The sequence below is a fragment of the Lampetra planeri genome, chromosome 51 (assembly GCF_965212315.1).
Source record: "Lampetra planeri chromosome 51, kcLamPlan1.2.h2, whole genome shotgun sequence".
In the NCBI taxonomy this organism is placed as follows: domain Eukaryota; kingdom Metazoa; phylum Chordata; class Hyperoartia; order Petromyzontiformes; family Petromyzontidae; genus Lampetra; species Lampetra planeri.
The window spans coordinates 5,691,623-5,710,874 of record NC_136157.1 but is presented as its reverse complement, the minus strand read 5'-3'; the positions used below and the strand labels follow the sequence as shown (position 1 = coordinate 5,710,874).

Below are 19,252 nucleotides of genomic sequence, written 5' to 3'. Positions count from 1 at the left end.
TCGTCCACCGCCGGACGATCCAACTCATCTTCTTGGTTCTTTCGGTAAAGTCACGTAGAAGGAAAATAATTCAAATAAAACATAATAAAATTATTCTCACGACGTTTCGGCCACAACGCAAGCAGCCGTCTTCAGGTGGAGACCAGGTCTGCCTTCTCGACAGAGCTGTTCTCCACCTGAAGACGGCTGCTTGCGTTGTGGCCGAAACGTCGTGAGAATAATTTTATGTTTTATTTGTATTATTTTATTATTTTCCTTCTACGTGACTTTACCGAAAGAACCAAGAAGATGAATCCCTGCAGTCACGAAAGCTTTAAATCGAGATCCAACTCATGTGAAGGTTAATGTACACAAATTGTTATCGAGGCTTAAACCCCCCCCCCCCCATAGGCAAGCTACGAATTTGGGTTAAACCTCCCCCCCTCCCCCCTCCATGCGTACGGACTAAATGGATGGCCCCTAATCGGTGTATCGACTCCGAATGGAATCTTGCGATTCGGTGAGCGGAATCGATTGTTGACGCACTGAGAGGGAGGGGTGAGCAGGGAGGGGGGGGAGCTTGATAAGCGGCCCTATTTACATTGCTATATGCAGGATGCTTCAATAAAATGTTATATGGGACTATCGTTTTTAATGGAAAAACAAGTACTGTATAAGCCGTAAAAACAAAGTTTTTCACTATAAATCCTTTATATGCGTGGCGACTAGAGTCCTCTCGTCCTCTGGTTTGAGATGGCTGCCACCTATGGGTCAGATGATTGCATGGCAGCATTAAGCAATTGGTAATTAAATATAATATTTTTGTCCTAAAAAGTGTAACATTTTGGGAAAAAATTTTAGACGAACATTAATTGTCACGCACAACGAGTCTGTGTGGAAAATGTCAGCTCGATTGGATCACGGGAAGTGGGTTAAAAAACGACCGAAAGATTTGCACGGTCCTAAGCAAGCAAGCAAGTGAACTTAATATAAAGGATTTAATTACGGATAATACACTAACATAACAAATGCATGTTACTCTTTGGTTCTTTCGGTTAAAGTCACATAGGTAGAAATAAAATAAATTACGACGTTTCGATCGCAACACAAGCAACCGTCATCACTCGGAACCGATACAGCAGGACAACTGCTGATTTAGGAGAAAGATCTGCCAACAACAAGAGCTCATACAGGGTTTTGGTGGGCTCAACCCCAGGGGCAAGTGGGCGGAGCGTGAGAAGGAAGAACAGGGGGGGGGGGCAAGGAGGGAGTTGGGCACAGGTAATAGATGGAAGGGAGAGAGAAGCTGAGTTAGTGATGCTAATGTGAGACAATTAGCACGTCAATGATACTGGATGCTGCAGCGTTGGCTGCGCGCTGAGAAAGGGGGGAGGCAAGGAGGGAGGGAGCTGGGCACAGGTAATAGATGAAAGGGAGAGAGAAGCTGGGTTAGTGATGCTAATGTGAGACAATTAGCACGTCAATGATACTGGATGCTGCAGCGTTGGCTGCGCGCTGAGAAAGGGGGGAGGCAAGGAGGGAGGGAGGGAGCTGGGCACAGGTAATAGATGAAAGGGAGAGAGAAGCTGGGTTAGTGATGCTAATGTGAGACAATTAGCATGTCAATGCTACAGGATGCTGCAGCGTTGGCTGCGCGCTGAGAAAGGGGGGAGGCAAGGAGGGAGGGAGGGAGCTGGGCACAGGTAATAGATGAAAGGGAGAGAGAAGCTGGGTTAGTGATGCTAATGTGAGACAATTAGCACGTCAATGATACTGGATGCTGCAGCGTTGGCTGCGCGCTGAGAAAGGGGGGAGGCAAGGAGGGAGGGAGGGAGCTGGGCACAGGTAATAGATGAAAGGGAGAGAGAAGCTGGGTTAGTGATGCTAATGTGAGACAATTAGCATGTCAATGCTACAGGATGCTGCAGCGTTGGCTGCGCGCTGAGAAAGGGGGGAGGCAAGGAGGGAGGGAGGGAGCTGGGCACAGGTAATAGATGAAAGGGAGAGAGAAGCTGGGTTAGTGATGCTAATGTGAGACAATTAGCACGTCAATGATACTGGATGCTGCAGCGTTGGCTGCGCGCTGAGAAAGGGGGGAGGCAAGGAGGGAGGGAGGGAGCTGGGCACAGGTAATAGATGAAAGGGAGAGAGAAGCTGGGTTAGTGATGCTAATGTGAGACAATTAGCATGTCAATGATACAGGATGCTGCAGCGTTGGCTGCGCGCTGAGAAAGGGGGGAGGCAAGGAGGGAGGGAGGGAGGGAGCTGGGCACAGGTAATAGATGAAAGGGAGAGAGAAGCTGGGTTAGTGATGCTAATGTGAGACAATTAGCACGTCAATGATACAGGATGCTGCAGCGTTGGCTGCGCGCTGTGAGACAGGGGGGAGGTAAGGAGGGAGGGGGCGGGGGGGGGGGGAGTTGGGCACAGGTAATAGATGGATGTTAACAACATTGTTATCAGAGTAACAAAACGTCGTGATTTATTTTATTTCTACCTACGTGACTTTACCGAAAGAACCAGAGAGTATGGATTCCTGCAGTCACGAAAGCTTCAAATCAAAATGTATGGTGATAGCCTGAAAAAGTCAGTCTCCATTTGTTCGCCATCATTGTCAACACATGCCTGTAATCTTCTACAGGTGGTCTCCAGAGCCCGGAAGCACATTTATTGTGGTATTGTTGTAAATTCTCAGAAGTGTTCAACATTTCTTTAAGCATCCTGTACAGTACACATCTACATTTCCATATAATAAACTATTTTTTATTGTATTTTACCAGGTAAGACCCCAAATGAGCTATGTAGTAGCTCTTTTTCAAGTGACCTGGCCACAAATGATAGCTCAACGAAGTTGGCTTATCATGTGGAAATTTATAGCGGCCAAATACGCACATTTACACTAGGAGACCTCCTTTACCAGTGGAAAAATATAGTAATAGGGTTTTACCCTTTCAACTGGTACAAAAACTGACACCTTTATACAAGGGATCATTATTACTATATTTTGCCACTGGTAAAGGAGGTATCATAGTGTAAATGCTTACCCCGAGCTCTCAATACTCTGATAGTGCGCTGTCTTTGAGTTATACGCCTTTTGGCGTCATCTGGTCCAACACCAATGGAGACTAGGCTCTAAGAAAAGCTGTCTCGGGTGTAGACTAATCAACTTCAAGGACAGTGCATATCATTATCAGAGTTGTTTCTCTTGTTTGCATTTTGACTGCTTGTGTTGTGGTTATTGCAAACATGATCCCTTGTATAAAGGTGTCAGTTTTTGTACCAGTTGAAAGGGTAAAAACCTATTACTGTTACTAAATGCGCACATGTTTAAATGTGGAGGGAAAACCCAGAGGACCCAGAGGAACATCCACACGACCACGGGGAGAACGTGGTAAACTCAAATACAGGCGTCAATGTTAGGATCGAATCCACTACACCTCCTGTATTCCAGGCGAGGTAGTTAATATCTTGCCACATTGTACTTTTATTTTATGTACTAATAGGTTGCGCACATTTGGACTATTTCCACATTTTGTACTTCCGCCAAAATATAACACATTCCTGCGGAGGGAGCTGGTAGGAATGTTGGGTTGCTCGGTCAATGGCCAGGGTCAACGGCGGCGTGGTGTATTCCGCAAATATGCCCGACTGTGAGGGCGGGCACAAGCCGGCGTGAGTAGGTTAAACGTTGAGTTTTATAAGGGCACCACGGGGTGACCAGCCCCTCCCCACCCAGCCCCACTCCCCACCCTCCCCTCTTTGGATGCACGATGGACGGACACAATAATCCCCTGTGGGCTGGTATAACCAGGAGGTTCCTACCAGTATAACGGAATTGTTAGTTTGCCTTTGGCAGTTCACATCACACATTTCGGCTAAAACAAACTAGTTGATGCAAGGCATTCCTTAAAGAAAACATTAATGTGATTGCATTCTAGCATCTGCAGTGCTGTGCAAGATATTAACCCCAACCGCGATAATGTTTAATGAGTTTAAAATTTCAAGTCGCTATTTCTTAAAATCTATTGACAGCAGACAATTGGCTTTTATAGAAGACACCTGGGTGTTTCTGGCTGTCACTGGGTTAAAAAATCTCAGTGGTATCTTTGTGGCAAAGAAGCCTACCCGAATAATGCCACGCACGACGATGGGGGGAGGGTGTGTTATTACCTATCGGCTGGGATTGTAACAATTAGGCAATTAAAATATTGGGTTGCAATCGTGCGTTTGAGAATGATTTTCAAGTCCGGTAACGTTTGCACGTGTGTTTCGTGAAGGCAATTAATGGTGACAGGGAAAATTAGATAGAAAATACGGACATGACAGCAGCGATCGAGACAAACCATGGACAAGACAGACAGTAGACCATACAAACAAGACCAATGGTACAAGAAAGTAATAAGGGAGTTTTGATTGAGCAGATGAGACGGCACAATATAGATTGTGGTACAAATAAGATGACAAATAATAAACGCTTACTCCGAGCTCTCAATACTCTTGATAGTGCGCTGTTTTTGAGTTGTGCGCCTTTTGGTGTCATCTGGTCCAACACCAATGGAGACTAGGCTCTAAGAAAAGCTGTCTCGGGTGTGGACCAATCAACTTCAAGGACAGTGCATATCATTATCATTATCAGAGTTGTTTCTTTTTGTTTGCATTTTGACTGCTTGTGTTGTGGTCATTGCAAACATGATCCCTTGTATAAAGGTGTCAGTTTTTGTACCAGTTGAAAGGGTAAAAACCTACTACTAAATAATTTGTCGTTGAACCAAATCTTGACTGTAATCATGGCTATTTAAGCCGAACATCTTCACGGTGATGCTGAAGTCGTAGAGGTAAGCAGAGAAGGCGGCGGCAATTGGGAAAAACAATCTAACTTTTTTTTATTTAACCAGATGAATCCGTTCAAATTCACTATGCATCGTTACAAACCACAAGCAATAAAATATATTCACATGAACATACTAAGCTCGGCTAGTACAAAGCTACACGGTTTCCCATTCATGCGCTCACACTAAGGACACAGAAGCCGTTCTGCACCAACTCAAATTTCCGAATTTCCACGTTGCCTCTGGTGCTTACCTAAGCTTTATGGACACGGACTAAGCAATCGGAAACGTGAGCTAAAACATCTGAAACGTTTAAAGAATATAGTTAATCTATGACAGTTGAACCATTTAAAATTAGGCTTGTGTAGTAGCTCTATACACTCGTTGTGTCTTGATTTTTCAAAAACACCAAGTCAGAGAAAGAGGGATCACATCGCTACCAGCATGTGCTGCTGCTGCTGCCAGAACATGTCTGCTTGCACGAGATACTGTTGGTGACCGACAAACCACGTGTTTCTCAGTTGTCCTCTGACATCTATGCACGACTTACATATAGTTGTAACAAAAAACTTAGTACGAAACGTGAGTAGATTACAATAGAAGGCATTTAAAACTACATTATTCACCTAACATTGATACGGTGGATACAAGGACAAAAAACGAGTTACGCGTCCAAATGGCAAGACACTACCAACTCCTTTCTCACGATAATTACAACACGTTACCGCTCATGTCATCTGCACAGCAACAAACACAACCGCACAAACCCGGAGACCCGCGAGCTCAAGTCCATGTCAACGAAGGGCGAGACGGTTCACCACCAATTCTTAATGTGATATTGCCTGTGATGATAGGAATTCTAATTTACCTAGAATATGATCTGAAGTATCCCGTTTAAAACGTTATGATGAAACCTCTTTGTACATACGTGTGTGTGTGTGTCTGCAGTCCAGTGAAAAGTGCACGAGGTTTAAACTGAGCGTGCAGCAACTATCAACTATTCGCTGTGCCATTAGTTCGGCAGGCAGGCAGGCATCTCTCGTGTCTAGATTGCAGAAGTCGTTGCAGACAACTTTGCCAAATTCACTTTTGGTCGAACGGGGAGAACACGTGGGCCTTGGCAATTTTTGTTCCAATTTGTTGGCAATGGAGACCATTGGCACATTTTCATCAAATAAATGAACGATCACTTGCAGATTCTAGATTTGAAGCTTTCGTGACTGCAAGGATTCATAGTCTTAGGTTTTTTCCTGTGACGGTTCCACCTGAAGACGGAGGCTTGTGTTGCCTCCGAAACGTCGTAATTTTTATTTTATTTTACTTTTATTAATTTAAATTTTTTACCTACGTGACTTTACCGAAAAAACCTAAGAATATGAATCACTTGCAGCCCAACTTGTCAATCGGCTGCTGGTTGAGGGCCTCCACACACCATGTCGGTTGTTGAGGGGGGGGGGGGTTAACCATACTTCACCACGCTGGTCATTGCGGGTTTGGGGGCCGTGGCCCCAGTACCAGTTCAAATATCACTCGCTATTGACGCGAGCCGTGGCCAGAGACTGAGCTCAGGCAGCCGGATTCGTAATGAACGTAAGCAAATCAATACGCCACACCACTCCACTAATTAATTCTTGACCAACTTTCCTGTATTTTTTTTACCACATCTTATCATTGTAAAAGGCGTAGGTGCGACGCAATATTCGTTGCAGTGAAATGCCAGCTCAGATCTTCTTACAGCGTAAAAAAAAACTTGATCCGAGTTGGCACTTTTACTGCAGTTGGGTAAAAAAAAGAGACACTCGCCAAACACGTGAATGGGTCACCCCCCCCACGCCTCACCTTTACACGCAGACACGTTGACGACCAGTGCGGGAGAATGCGCGCCCCTGCGACAATGCAAACCGGCTACAATTTGGCTGTAGTGAGGTCACGTGGGTTGTAAAAGGCTGTTGTGGAGGGTTTGTTACTGCTGAGAAAATAGCGACACGTTTTTCTTTCTCGGGTAAAATTCAACAAAGATGTAACTGGATAACAAAATTTTAAAAAATCCTCTAAAAATTAAAGGAAAATACATCCTTTATCAATTCTGACTCTAGCGGGTTTCTTTATCAGCAGTATCTGGGATTCGTTTTTATTATTTGTACACACTTGAGTAGGACAAAGAAGTCCGCAGTTTGTCCCTTTAAAAGAAAACAGGCCTCTGGGCCTATTTCAACACGGATTTAATGAATCAACGGATTATCATAGGTTACAATAGCTTAATAAAACACTCTACAATACGTAAGAAACAAATTGTATGCAGTCGTGATGTTCAACAGAGACTTTTACAACACGTTCAAGTTGCTACAACAATGCAACATTGAAGTACAGCTTTGTAATGCAGAAGTGTCACAACGGACTTGGTTCACGTGGCAGTAAAAATTGGGTGAGTGTGAAACCCATATATATCGGGTGGAAACCAAAACAATCAAAAGGAAAATTGTGGGTCACCTTCAATACTCTTTGGGTCTTTCGGTAAAGTCACGTGACTTTACCGAAAGACCCAAACAGTATGAAGACCTGCAGTCACGAAAGCTTTAAATCACCTTCAATACTTTTCAAAAAACAAAAAAACACGTCTTTGGAAACGTAACGCAATGTGCAGTAACAACAAATTAAGGGAAACACTGAAAAATTCACACTCCAAGGCATATTTACAAACGGTCAACATTGATTTAAATTTGAATGTATTTTAATGCACTTATTGCTATTTATATTTTTCATACATGCCGAACCTTAGCTGGAGCGCCAATGAAGAAGCACTCCGCGTGACATAGCCATAAAACACCCGGCGACAACTTAATATAATTTCTCCAAATGTTAAGATCACCTTCTCACCGCTAAAAATATCCATTACTGCTGCCCATGGCAGTGTGTGGTGTAGCCTTGTGAAACTGGGTTGCCAACTGGACGAAAACAAAGCCTTTCAATAGAACCAGGACTTTTCGATGCAACAAACTACAATGCCATCAACGACAGCGACCGAGAGACATCGCCAACTCAGCCACTGTGGCTTTCGGGAGCCGCGTCGCCGTCCCAGTGGAAACTCTGCCTGTGGCTCCAGAGGCGGAAGTTTGTGCGGAAGGACTTGTTGCAGTCGTGGCACTGGAACGCCTTCACCTCGCAGAACAGCTCCTGATGACGCTCCAACTGCTGGAAGAGGCTGAACACGACGCCGCACTTTGTGCACGAGTGCGGGAAGTCCACGCCCTGCGCCGGCGCCGCTCCCGCGGCGCCGGGCTCCAGGTGCGGAGAGCTCTCCACGTCGGCGGCGGTCACGAGCGGAGCTGCTCTCCGATCCGCTCTAGCCGCCCGCGCCTTCAGCTGTCTCGCTTTGGCCGCGCTGTCCCTCCTCAATCGCGGCGGCGACGGCGACGCAGGATGCACAAGCCGGAGCTTGCGGCAGCTGGGGTGCGCCGCCTCTTCCTCCTCGCTGCCCAGCCCGTGAACCATCTTGGGCTGTGGCTTCGTCTTATCCTCACCGATATCAGCGCCGCTCTCAACTGCGGGGCTCTCCGACTCTGGGCTGGCGGAGCTCGGGATCGCGCCCTCCACTTGAGATTCCTGGAAGTCGTCATTGTGGTCATCGCCGCCCCCGCCGTCATCGTCGCCGTCACCTTTGTGAGTGTTTACCTCGACAGTCACGAAATTAGTGTCCGCGTCTTGACACTCCACTTTTTCCTCTTCTGCGGAAAGCATCTCATTTGTTTTGTGGTCATCCTTTAGCGCTGGACCCAGCACTATCAGGATTTCTGAAACCGCCTTGGCCTCTTTGTCGCTGTCAGTCTCCACTGGAATGTCGCTCTGAAGCGAGCCGGCCGCTGCAGCGTCAGAGAGGGACAGCAGAGAGTACGCCGACGGTTCGACCGCAGAGGCCGATGCTAGATAGATGGCAGGCAGCGGTGACGAGTGAGCGACGATTTCCTCGGACTTGTCCGCGTCTGACACCGCGTCTGACACCGCGTCTGACACAGCGTCCGACACAGCGTCCGACACCGCTTCTGACACCGCCTCAGCGGCGCCAGCGGATTCCTCTCGCTCGGCGGCGGCCTCGGGGGGAGATAAAGGCTGGGCAGCAGGGCTCTCGGGGAGGAAGGCGAACGTCTCCGAGTCGTGGTGCACCTCCAGGCGGTGGCGCCACAGGCTGAAGGCCGTGCGGAAGGTGCGCCCGCACGCTCTGCACATGAGCCGCTGCTGCCCGCACATCACTTCGTGCTCCTTCCGTTCGTCGGCCGACCACAGCACCAGATCGCACAGCCGGCACGGCACCGGCTCTTTGTCGCCCTGCTCGGCCGCGGAATCCTCGCCCGTTGTTTTCGTACGGGGTGTTAGTCCGGGCGCGCCAGGGCTTCCCGCTAGCCCGAAACGAGGACCCCTCCTCCCCACGCACTTCCTAACCCTGGGCGTAGCGAGGGCGGAGTCCGGCGACGTGGGCGAGGTGTCCAGCTCGGCCAGCAGCTCGAGCCGGTGCCTGCGTTGATGCATGCGGAGGTTGCCCTCCCTGCGGAACGACTTGGGGCATACGGAGCATACGTACGGCCTCTCCAGCATGTGAGTCTTGGTGTGCTCCCGGAAGCGGCAGTAGAAGGGGAAGTTCTTGCCGCATTCCCCGCATATGTAGCCGCAGCCCTTGCCAGCGGTTTTCACCTTTTGGCCATCTTGGGCGCTCAAGTCGGCCTCTTGCGTCTCTGCCGGGGGCTCCTCTTTCTCATGATCGTCCTCGTCATCTTCTTCTGCGTTGTTCTGCTCAGAATCCTCGCCAAATTGGGCAAGTTTTTTCACGAGAAGCCTCTGCTCCAATTTCCCACCTGCAGCTTCGTCGCCCCACGAAATGTTTTTGCGTTTTCGTGGGATCTTTTTCTGACTTTCCTCCGAGACAGCATCTGTCTGCGTTTCACTGTCAATGCCAGTGACCGATTCTTGATCTTGACATCCTTTGTCTCCATCACCAGATTTGGGGTCAGTCGACTTTTCCGGACTCAACTTAACAATGGATTTCTTGGCTTGAGAAATGTCCACTTCTGCAGAATCTCCTTCAACATTTGGGCTGCTCTTTTGGTTTCCATTGATTTCTCCACCGTCGTCAATGTGGAACTCGATGTCATTGACTTTATTCAATGTCGCGTTTCTCTCCCCACTGACCAGAAGGGTCTGCCCATCACTGCTCATTTTCAACGCATCATCATCTTTGTCCCCCTCCACTGCTTGGCTCCCATCATACGACAACGTCTCCTCCTGAGCAGCTTCCAAGACGTGGTCCTGTGTAACAGCTTTGATTTCATCTTCAATGCCTTCGACAGTTGTTTCAACGTTCTCCATCGCATGCTCCACATCGTCCTCGTCAGGTTTAACATCAGCAGGCTCTGTCTGCAGTAACTGTTCACTGCTAGAGATTTCTTCATTTGTGACATCCGCTTTCTCCGCATCTGCCAGAAGACCGTCAGTCTCTAACGCATCGTTCTGGCTCCTGGCTGTGCTTCTATTCCCCCGTTCAGCCCTGGCACGCCTTCCCAACCCCAGCGGCGCGCGACCTTCCTCCACCCCGTCGGCGCCTCCGTCCCCGAGGCGGTCGCCGGCATGAGGCTCCGCCTGTCCATCCAGCGCCCCGCTCACGAAGGACGGAATCACGAGGAAGACGCGGGAGGTGGCGTCTTCCGAGGACTCCTCCAGACCGCCGGCCAGCGACGCGGCGTGCTGTGTGCGCCGGTGCGTCCAGGCCTTGTAGCTCGTGAGGAAGCGCTTGCCGCACACGGCGCAGGGGTATGGCCGGTTGGCGCTGTGGTAGACATCGCCGTGGCGCTTCAGAGCCCGCACCGTGCGGAACACCTGGCCGCACTCGTCGCACCAGATTTTCGAGGCGTTCTTGACGCGGAGCTTTTCCAGCGACCACTTTTGCGCGGTGTCGCAGTGGCGGTCGTCGGCGGCGGGGGGCCCCTCCTCCGCGAGTCGGCCCAGCACCAAGCTCGTGCGAAAGCTTTTCAAGCCGGGGCTCCCATCCTCGGCGACATTGCAGGGTCTCTTGTTGGAAACGCCGCGCTTAAGGCCCGGGCCAGACGCCGCTCTGCTACCCTTGTGGCTACCAGTACCCTCCACAGCCCCCGCCGACGAGGAGCCCTGCAGTGATCTCTCTACCTTTGCCTGCACGGAAAAAAGACGATCGGGGCTGCAGGTTTTGTCGTGTTTCTCCACGTCCTGCTGCAGTTTTCTAATCGTCGCCTCCAGTGGGGTGGTCCGTTTTGCTACCGTCGGTCTCACGGGGGCCTCCAGCGGCAGCGAGTCCTGCTCGCACCGGGTTCCATTCTTGATGCTTTCGCCAGGATCTGCATCGGGACGGACGTCGCCACTTTTGCCTTCGTGGCAGACAGCCGTGATAGAAATGCTGACGAGGGTATCCAGAGCCTCGCAGCCACCTTGTTCCCGAGACTTCGCCGCAAGCTCCGGGGTCTGCAGCGCGGAGATCTCGGAGAAGTCGGCATTTAACTCTCGTTGATCTGGAGCACCTCCCACTGTCCCCTGTTCTTCTTCGCTCGCCTCAATCCTTTCCGGCTCGTCGACTCTCACACCTCCATCGCCGGCCTCTTCCCCCTCACAGCAGGCTTCTTCAACGTGGGCGCGCAGGTGACACACCGACTGCACTGCGCCCAGGCCATTGTCCACAGGGGAAACTACTCCGACGATCGCAGGAACGTCGTCCTCGTCCGAGTGAGTCCCATCGTCCGCCTGCCCTTCGCTCACCTCTCCCCGTGGCACCGCCTCACCCAGGGGATTGTCGCTCACCGGCACGCCCTCGGTGCTCACGTCGCCGTCGCCGCCGCTTCCGCTCTCGCGCGCCGCGTACTGTGCAGGCCGCCCGCTTGGCAGCGCGGCCAGGAAGGGCACACCCAGCGCCCGGCCCAGCGCCCGCACAGCGCGCGCTCGCGCCGCGTCCACGCGCACGCTCGCCGTGTACAGGAAGGACAGCACCAGCTCGAAGGTGCCAGGCTCCACGCCGGCGATCTCCACGTTGTACACGGCCGAGGAGGTGCCGCCGCTGCCGCCTGCGAGGGAGAGACGCTCCTCCCCGGGCGCCGACCCGCACGGCAACGCCGAGAACAGGCGGCGGAAGTAGACGCTGCCGGCGGCCAGCACGGTGCGGTGAGCACGGAACTTGCGTTCGCCCGCAATGAGCGTCACGTCGCAGAGCGAGAGCGCGGGGCGCGCCTCCCGGTCTGCATCCAGGAAGCGCAGCAAGGCCCTGGCGTAGGTCTCGTCCGTCGCGCACAGCATCGACTCGGCCATGATGATACTGGATGCCCAGTTCACGGTGTCGCAGCGTGAGAGTGGGGGATGTCGTGTCCCGTGCCGCCAGAGATTCAATTCACCTTGAATGTCCCCCTGCACACACACACACACAAGGGAGAGCACAGTTGGAAATTAAGACCTGCACACAGTAGTAGAGCTTAACAAAGCACATTCTACAGAGCAACGCTTCAATCCATCAGGGAGTCGTTCCTGTCAAGAGCATTGCGAGTTGTCTTTGTGGTTGTTGAGCACTATGTTGGCCATGGCTGTGGTTGTTTAAATGCTTACTTCAAACGATTTAATAAAGTTATAAAAACACTGCGTACTACTCTTTCAACACTGATAACCTTTCTAACATGGTTAACATTAACAATGATAGAATAAACTATAAGGTGAACAACTAAATTCTGGGTTAACATCACAAAGGTGTACACCACCCACATCGGGCAGCAAGTTTGCTCCTTCCCCTCCCCCCCCCCCCCCCGAGTCCCTGAGAATCATAAGCGGAGCTTCTGCCACAAGAGCAGCCTTCATGGAAATTGGCGCCAAAATCCGAATGCAGCCGGACTGGCTGGTGAAGCGGGAGCAACGACAGCCAACGTGTCGTTACCACTTGGCTGTGAACTTCGCTTTTCTCGCTGCAATTCTTTTCACAGAATACACAAATAGTTTCCCGCTTAGATTTACACGATTTTTTTCCGGCTTCCACACAACGGGTTAGGCACCTGTAACCACACGTACAGTTCAACAAACATGTTGAGTTCTGCAGATCATTCGCCCACTTATACTGCCTTCAAACGGTACTCAATTTGCGCGGTAGTTGCACTGAAGTGAAAATCAGAACTAAGAGGCGGTGTTCAGAACTCCACCAGCAGCAATTGCGGCATCCCTTCTTCCAATCGCTTTTGTGCAAAAACTCTCCCCTGCGCACACATTGAGACCCAAACTGAAGAGAGTGTGACACTATGAGGTGCCAGTGCAAGACAAAGAACCAGGCATTCAAAACCCATCACATGGCTAATTCCATGACAGCCTGACGGACCAGGTGCTATACTATTAAACCAGGTGGCAGTCCATTTCAGTCTGCGGTCCAAACAAAGCGTTAATTGCTATCAAGTGAGGTGAGAAAATATTAGTGGTGGCCAATAAGGGGATTGGTATAGCCCACAGATTTCTGGCTTCCATCGTCCGCGAAGCTTAGGGGCAACGCTAAACCGCATACCCGCAAACCATGGCAGATGCGAATACTTGACGTGCAAATGGAAAATTTAAAAACGCTCCGGTGTGCGACTGTGGTCACCCAGAACAGACCGTTGGAACATATAACCCGATTCAGGAATAAGAAGGAAGCATCACAGCGATTCACCACTCCACTACTCCTGATGGAATTGTCTGGCTCAACCACCTCAATGTAAATGCAGCACTACAGCCTCAGGTCTTACCAACACAAAGAACATCAGCTCTTGAGCTCATGTGCCATGCAAGGCGGTAGTGATGTGCCAGCTTCTGCCTCAACAAAACACATTCCTGCGGAGGGAGCTGGTAGGAACGTTGGGTTGCTCGGTCAATGGCCAGGGTCAACGGCGGCGTGGTGTATTCCGCAAATATGACCGACTGTGAGGGCGGATATGCCACTAAGTTGAGCTATCATTTGTGGCCAGGTCGCTCCTGAAAAATAGCTGTATAGATCGGTCGGGTATTACCTGGTATTAAACATGGCAATGTGAGATACAGGACTACGTATGTATAACTTATTTCATATTGTACGTAGCCAAGCGTGTTATGCATGTTGAACTTCTTTCGCACCGTACGTAGCCAACCGTGTTATGCATTCTAAATTTGAAGCTTTCGTGACTGCAAGGATTCATACTCTTAGGTTTTTTCGTTAAAGTCATGTAGGTAAAAAAAAGAATAAAACAAATTTTCTCTATTATTGATTTCTATTTTTTACGTACGTGTTATGCATGTGGAACTTCTTTCGCGCCGTACGTAGCCAACCGTGTTATTAATGTTTAACTTCTTTCGCGCCGTACGTAGCCAAACGTGCCAACAGGAGGCGCGGGTGGCAAGGGCAACCAAGTGGACAACACAAAAAGGAGCTCTGGAGCGAACCGATAGGAGCTGCGCCGTACAAATGCCGGCCCGTGTGACGACGCAACTCTCTTTGTGTAAACTTCGCGGATGTCCAGGGCCACGACAAAAGTGTCGCGTTGCGGCCAAGACCGCAACAAGTGCCGTGGCGGCGGCGGTGTCTCTCACACTTCCCGTTCGAGCCTTTTAACAATGCGAAGAGGGGGGGGGAGGGGGATGGGAAAACCGTCACCATTGACGTCAATCGCCCGTGACGTCACCGCGCACGCGCGCCGCTCCCCAAAAAAAATTACAAAACGCAACGCGATGACGTCATCGCGGCTTGGACCCCAACGGCTTCCCGCGCGACGCGATGACGTCAATGCGCCGTGATGACGTTGGGCGCAACGGCACGACGCGATGACGTCATCGCGTCCGACACAATTGAAAGCGCCGCTTTTAACGGCCCTCAAAATGGGGCGGGAGAGCGCGATGACGTCGTCGCCTCGCAATGTGCTCAACGTGCCACCGAACGCGACGCGATTACGTCACCGCCGCCAGCCAATGGCGAGGGCCGCCCGTGACGCCGTGCCATTACGTCACCCCGCGGAAAAAAAAGGACAACGCAAGTTCTCTACGGACAAAAACACGCAAAAAAAGCAGAAAAAAAGGCGCTTAAGTTTAAAATTTCCCGCCGTTTTTGCGCCGAGATGTACCCCGAGCCGAGAGCTGCGACGTGCCCCCGTTCCCCGCGCGTTCACCTGGCGAGGCGCGGATGGTTCCCCTCACGCCGCGGTGCCTTTCCGCCTGGGCGGGAAAGAGCGCGCTCCGCCGTCAGCAAGCCACACCGACCATGTTGAGATGACGTCATGCGCTGCGCCGGATGAGGTAATGCGCGCGCGGTGGGGGGGGCGTCGTCAAGCGTGGGTGGTTGGGGCGGGGGGGGCGTGGTCAAAGAGGTGGGGGCTCGCTCGAATGGGCGTGGCCAAGTGCGGGGAGAGGTGGGGGGGGGTAACGGTGGGCGTGGTCATATCGTGTGGGGGGAGGGGCTTGCGTGGTGTATGGGGCGGGGGGCGTGGTCAAAGAGGTGGGGGCTCGCTCGAATGGGCGTGGCCAAGTGCGGGGAGAGGTGGGGGGGGTAACGGTGGGCGTGGTCATAGCGTGTGGGGAGAGGTGGGGGGGGGTAACGGTGGGCGTGGTCATAGCGCGTGGGGGGAGGGGCTTGCGTGGGCGTTGTGTATGGGGCGTCGCCTAGCGCGCTGCGAACGTTGATGTTTTTATTTTAAATAAAATAGAAAATGTATTTATCATTTTACATTTTATTTAACAAAATTATTTCATTTAATTTTTTAAAGCATCTAATAAATACGGCCACGAACAATAAACACGTTCGTCAGTAACCGGCCGTAAAATAAAAGCACAGGCAACAACGTTTCGGGCGACGACCCTTCACAGCACGACGTTTCGGGCATAATACAACAACTAAGGGTGTGTGTGTTTTTTAAAATGTCATTATGAAAGCGCCTCGTACAGCAACACAAAGTCATGGTTACAGTCACCATAGGCGGCATGGAATGCGGGCACCGTTAGAGCCGAGAGAGATTCATTTTAAATTTAAACTTCTTTTGTTTTGTAAAAACGTGGCCACCACCTCCACCTTGACTGTTGTTGGGCTGATGGGTATGCACTCGTGTCGGAGGTGGCTGTGGGACATCTGCATACCCATCACAACCCACACGCTTCACCCCCGAATTCTTGTACGGGGGAAATTGAATTTTCAGGTCCATGCATTCATTGTACATCCGTTTCAGTACGGGGCAGAAAATCAAGTGTTTGTTTGTGTTTCTCCCTTGTGATGTGAGTTTGTAGGATGAACGTTGAGATCTAGAAGGCCACGGGGTGACCAATAGGGTCTGCATTGGTCTGTGATAAGGTAGGGCACTGATAAGGGGTTGACAGGTTTGCTATTCTACACTATATACTACACTATACACTACACTATACACTACACGACTACTTTACCTGTCAACCCATACGGCTTACGCGTATTCTTGTACAGGGAAAATTGAGTTTTCAGGTTTATACATTGTACAGCCGTTTCAGTACCAGGCAAAAAATTCAGTGTCTATTATTTTGTGTTTCTCCCTTGTGATGGGAGTTTGTAGGATGAACGTTGGCATTTATAAAGGCACGCGGTGACCAATAGGGTCTGAATTGGTCTGTGATAAAGTAGGGCACTGATAAGGGGTTGGCAGGTTTGCATCTCTGAATTAGCTGTATAGCTCTTCGGATTCCTCCAGTAAAAAAAAAACATGATTTTAACACAATATGATTTGAACATAATACGATTGGAACATAATGTGATTTGCGGTAGGGCGTGGACTACAAGGGAGTTATTCTCCATGCGGTATTATACCTAGTCAACATACACACAGATAAACTCACACAGAGATCCATAGACTCACACAGAGATCCATAGACTCACACAGACCCATAGACTCACACACAGACCCATAGACTCACACACAGACCCATAGATTCGCACATAAACCCATAGACTCACACAGAGACCTATAGTTTTTTGTCCTGCCATAACTCCGATTAGCGCGGTTGGCTACGTACGGTGCGAAGGAAATTCAAAGTACATATATATACACGTTTTCGCATTTATTGCGGCTCTTAAAATAGTTTTTTTAACCTAATTCTAATAAAAATTACTCTGTTATTTTGGTTAGCCCCTGCCCTGGCAAGCAGTGCCCATCACGGTACACATCGTTTATTTTAAAGGGATGGCTGGGCCCCTTCTCAATGCACGTAAAAAAACCCACCATGTGGCGTGACCTCATTCCAATTACGGCTGTTTGAGAGCGGGTAGAAGAAAAACACCACCGTCATCTGCTTTAAACAAAAAACGCAATCTGCACGAGTATTTTTTTTACGTCTCAAGTGAAACTTTATTCAACTCCGCCAACAACAAACAACAACCCACGCAGAGCCACAGTGCAAGCTGACAAACTTTCACGTACACACGTGTAGCACTGCACATTCATTCAATTGTGATATATTGTACTAGAACAAGGGTGAGGTTATGGACAGGGTGGTCAATATGTCTTGTGACCCCCCCCCCCCCCAAATTAGTGCAAGCTATCATTGCATGAATTGTGAACATTAATGTACACACGTAACACTACATTCATTCAAATGTGATGCTATATTCTGTACTATGGGGAGGTACTGGAAAGGGTGGTCCAGATGTATGGTGACCCCCCCCCCCCCCCAATTAGTGCAAGAAGCTATCATTTCATGAATTGTGAACATTAATGTACACACGTGTTACACTGTACATTCATCAAAATTTGATCTTGTACTGGGGGGGGGGGTAGGTACTGGACAGAGTGTTCCAGATGTCTTGTGACCCCCCCCCCCCAATTAGTGCAAGAAACTATCATTTGAACCTTATGGCGGGACCCCGTGGCTCCGAATAAACGGAAGTCAAAATCGTAATTAATGATTTTTTTGGCGACTCCGTCCCACCGCGCACATAAAACGTCGCGACCCGCCTGGCGCTGATCATTCTGTTGTCACGTCGTGTCCAAGCGCAGCAGCAGCAGCAGCGAGGACGAATTACGCAGAAGAGCTGAACAAGCGAATGCACTCCACACGCTCGGGTATGGGCAGGATCATCATGAGTCTCATCCAAAGCTGCTCAAACTTCCCGCACGACTTAAGTCATTTATTTGTCATCACGGTTTGCGTAATAAAGCGAAACTGCTATACTCGGTTGGGTTTTTTCGGTAAACTCACGTCGGTAAAAATTTAAAATAAATTAAAATAAATTAAATCTTCAGGGAACCTGAAACGTCGTGATTTAATTTATAAAAAAATTTTACCTACGTGACTTTACCGAAAAAAACCAACGAGTATGAATCCTTGCAGTCACGAAGACTTCTAATCTAGAATTAAGTGAAACTGCTCTCTTATCTTCATTATTATTTGTGACCTACCAATGTCTGCAGCCAGGATCGATCGATCGATGACAATCTGATTACCTGCAAATATTTAACAGATGACATGCGTTGCACCGTTTATTCCTCCTGTTTGATTATAACACTGGTCAACACACTTTTTTTGGCATAAGGTATTCCAACGGGTTTAAGATAATTTTGGGGTGCCGATTCCAAATCTGGCATAAGTTTTTGTCTATCACATAAGGTTTTTGAGATATCAAATATTGCATTTTCAATAAAAACTGCAGAAGAAAAATATTAAATAAATGTGGATATCTACATAAAATTATATTATAAACGCACTATCCTAAAAATACAGCACCATATTTTAACACTAAAGTAGTCACTGACTCGCAACAACTTGCAATCATAAGTGACAGAGTTAATTTCGGGTAAAATCAATGAAAATGGGGTATGCCGATAGCATAAAAATGAGATGTGATAGAGCAAATCTGAGATCAGATTTGGAATCAGCACCCTGAAATTAGTCTAAAACAGCTGCAAAAGTCCAGGCCAGAAATTTTTTTTTGTTGTTGACCAGTGTTATAATACTTCTCTTTTTCGATTTAAAGCTTTCGTGACTGCAGGGATTCATATTCTTGGTTCTTTCGGTAAAGTCACACAACGTTTCGGCCACAACGCAAGCAGCCGTCCTCAGGTGAAGAAACAGAGCTGTCGGAAAGACAGCGTCTTATTTCCCTTCTACGTTACTTTACCGAAAGAACCAAGAATATGAATACTTCTCTTGTCCGTACGCATCTGTGCAGATAGGTTTTTTGTTGTTACGGTTAAGCCATAGTCCCCACACACCGATTGTATCAATGTGGATAATAGGAGCGGCCACCCACTACTCTGTAGAGTAACTTTGGTATAAACGCTTGTGACAATATGAACAGCGCATTGAAAACGCGTACTATTTCATGTACCGTTTGCAAAGTGTGTCCACAATTCCACACACTGAGAAACACGATGATTGACAGAGGGGTGTAAATTATTTTTTCGATAGTGTATTTAAATAGAGGTACTGCAGGTAAGTAGTTTTTAGTT

The 19,252-nt window shown here is 49.2% G+C and overlaps 1 protein-coding gene across 2 annotated transcripts; it reads right to left on the bottom strand.

Annotated features, from left to right (window-relative positions):
* Positions 1–4,842: 4,842 nt before the first annotated feature.
* Positions 4,843–15,080, bottom strand: LOC144734499 (uncharacterized). 2 transcript variants are annotated; one of them, XM_078616721.1, is made up of 2 exons: positions 14,960–15,080; positions 4,843–12,221 (listed from the first exon to the last, which is right to left on the bottom strand). In XM_078616721.1, the coding sequence occupies exon 2, from the start codon at positions 12,123–12,125 to the stop codon at positions 7,848–7,850; it is 4,278 nt and encodes a 1,425-aa protein (XP_078472847.1). In that variant the 5' UTR covers positions 12,126–12,221; positions 14,960–15,080; the 3' UTR covers positions 4,843–7,847. The 2 variants fall into 2 exon arrangements, with proteins under 2 accessions (XP_078472847.1, XP_078472848.1); XM_078616722.1 differs by lacking the exon at positions 14,960–15,080 and adding an exon at positions 14,084–14,397.
* Positions 15,081–19,252: the final 4,172 nt, after the last annotated feature.

Coding starts and splice junctions, on each gene's coding strand:
- LOC144734499 (XM_078616721.1), bottom strand. CDS start 12,125: ATGGCCGAGTCGATGCTGTGCGCGACGGACGAGACCTACGCCAGGGCC.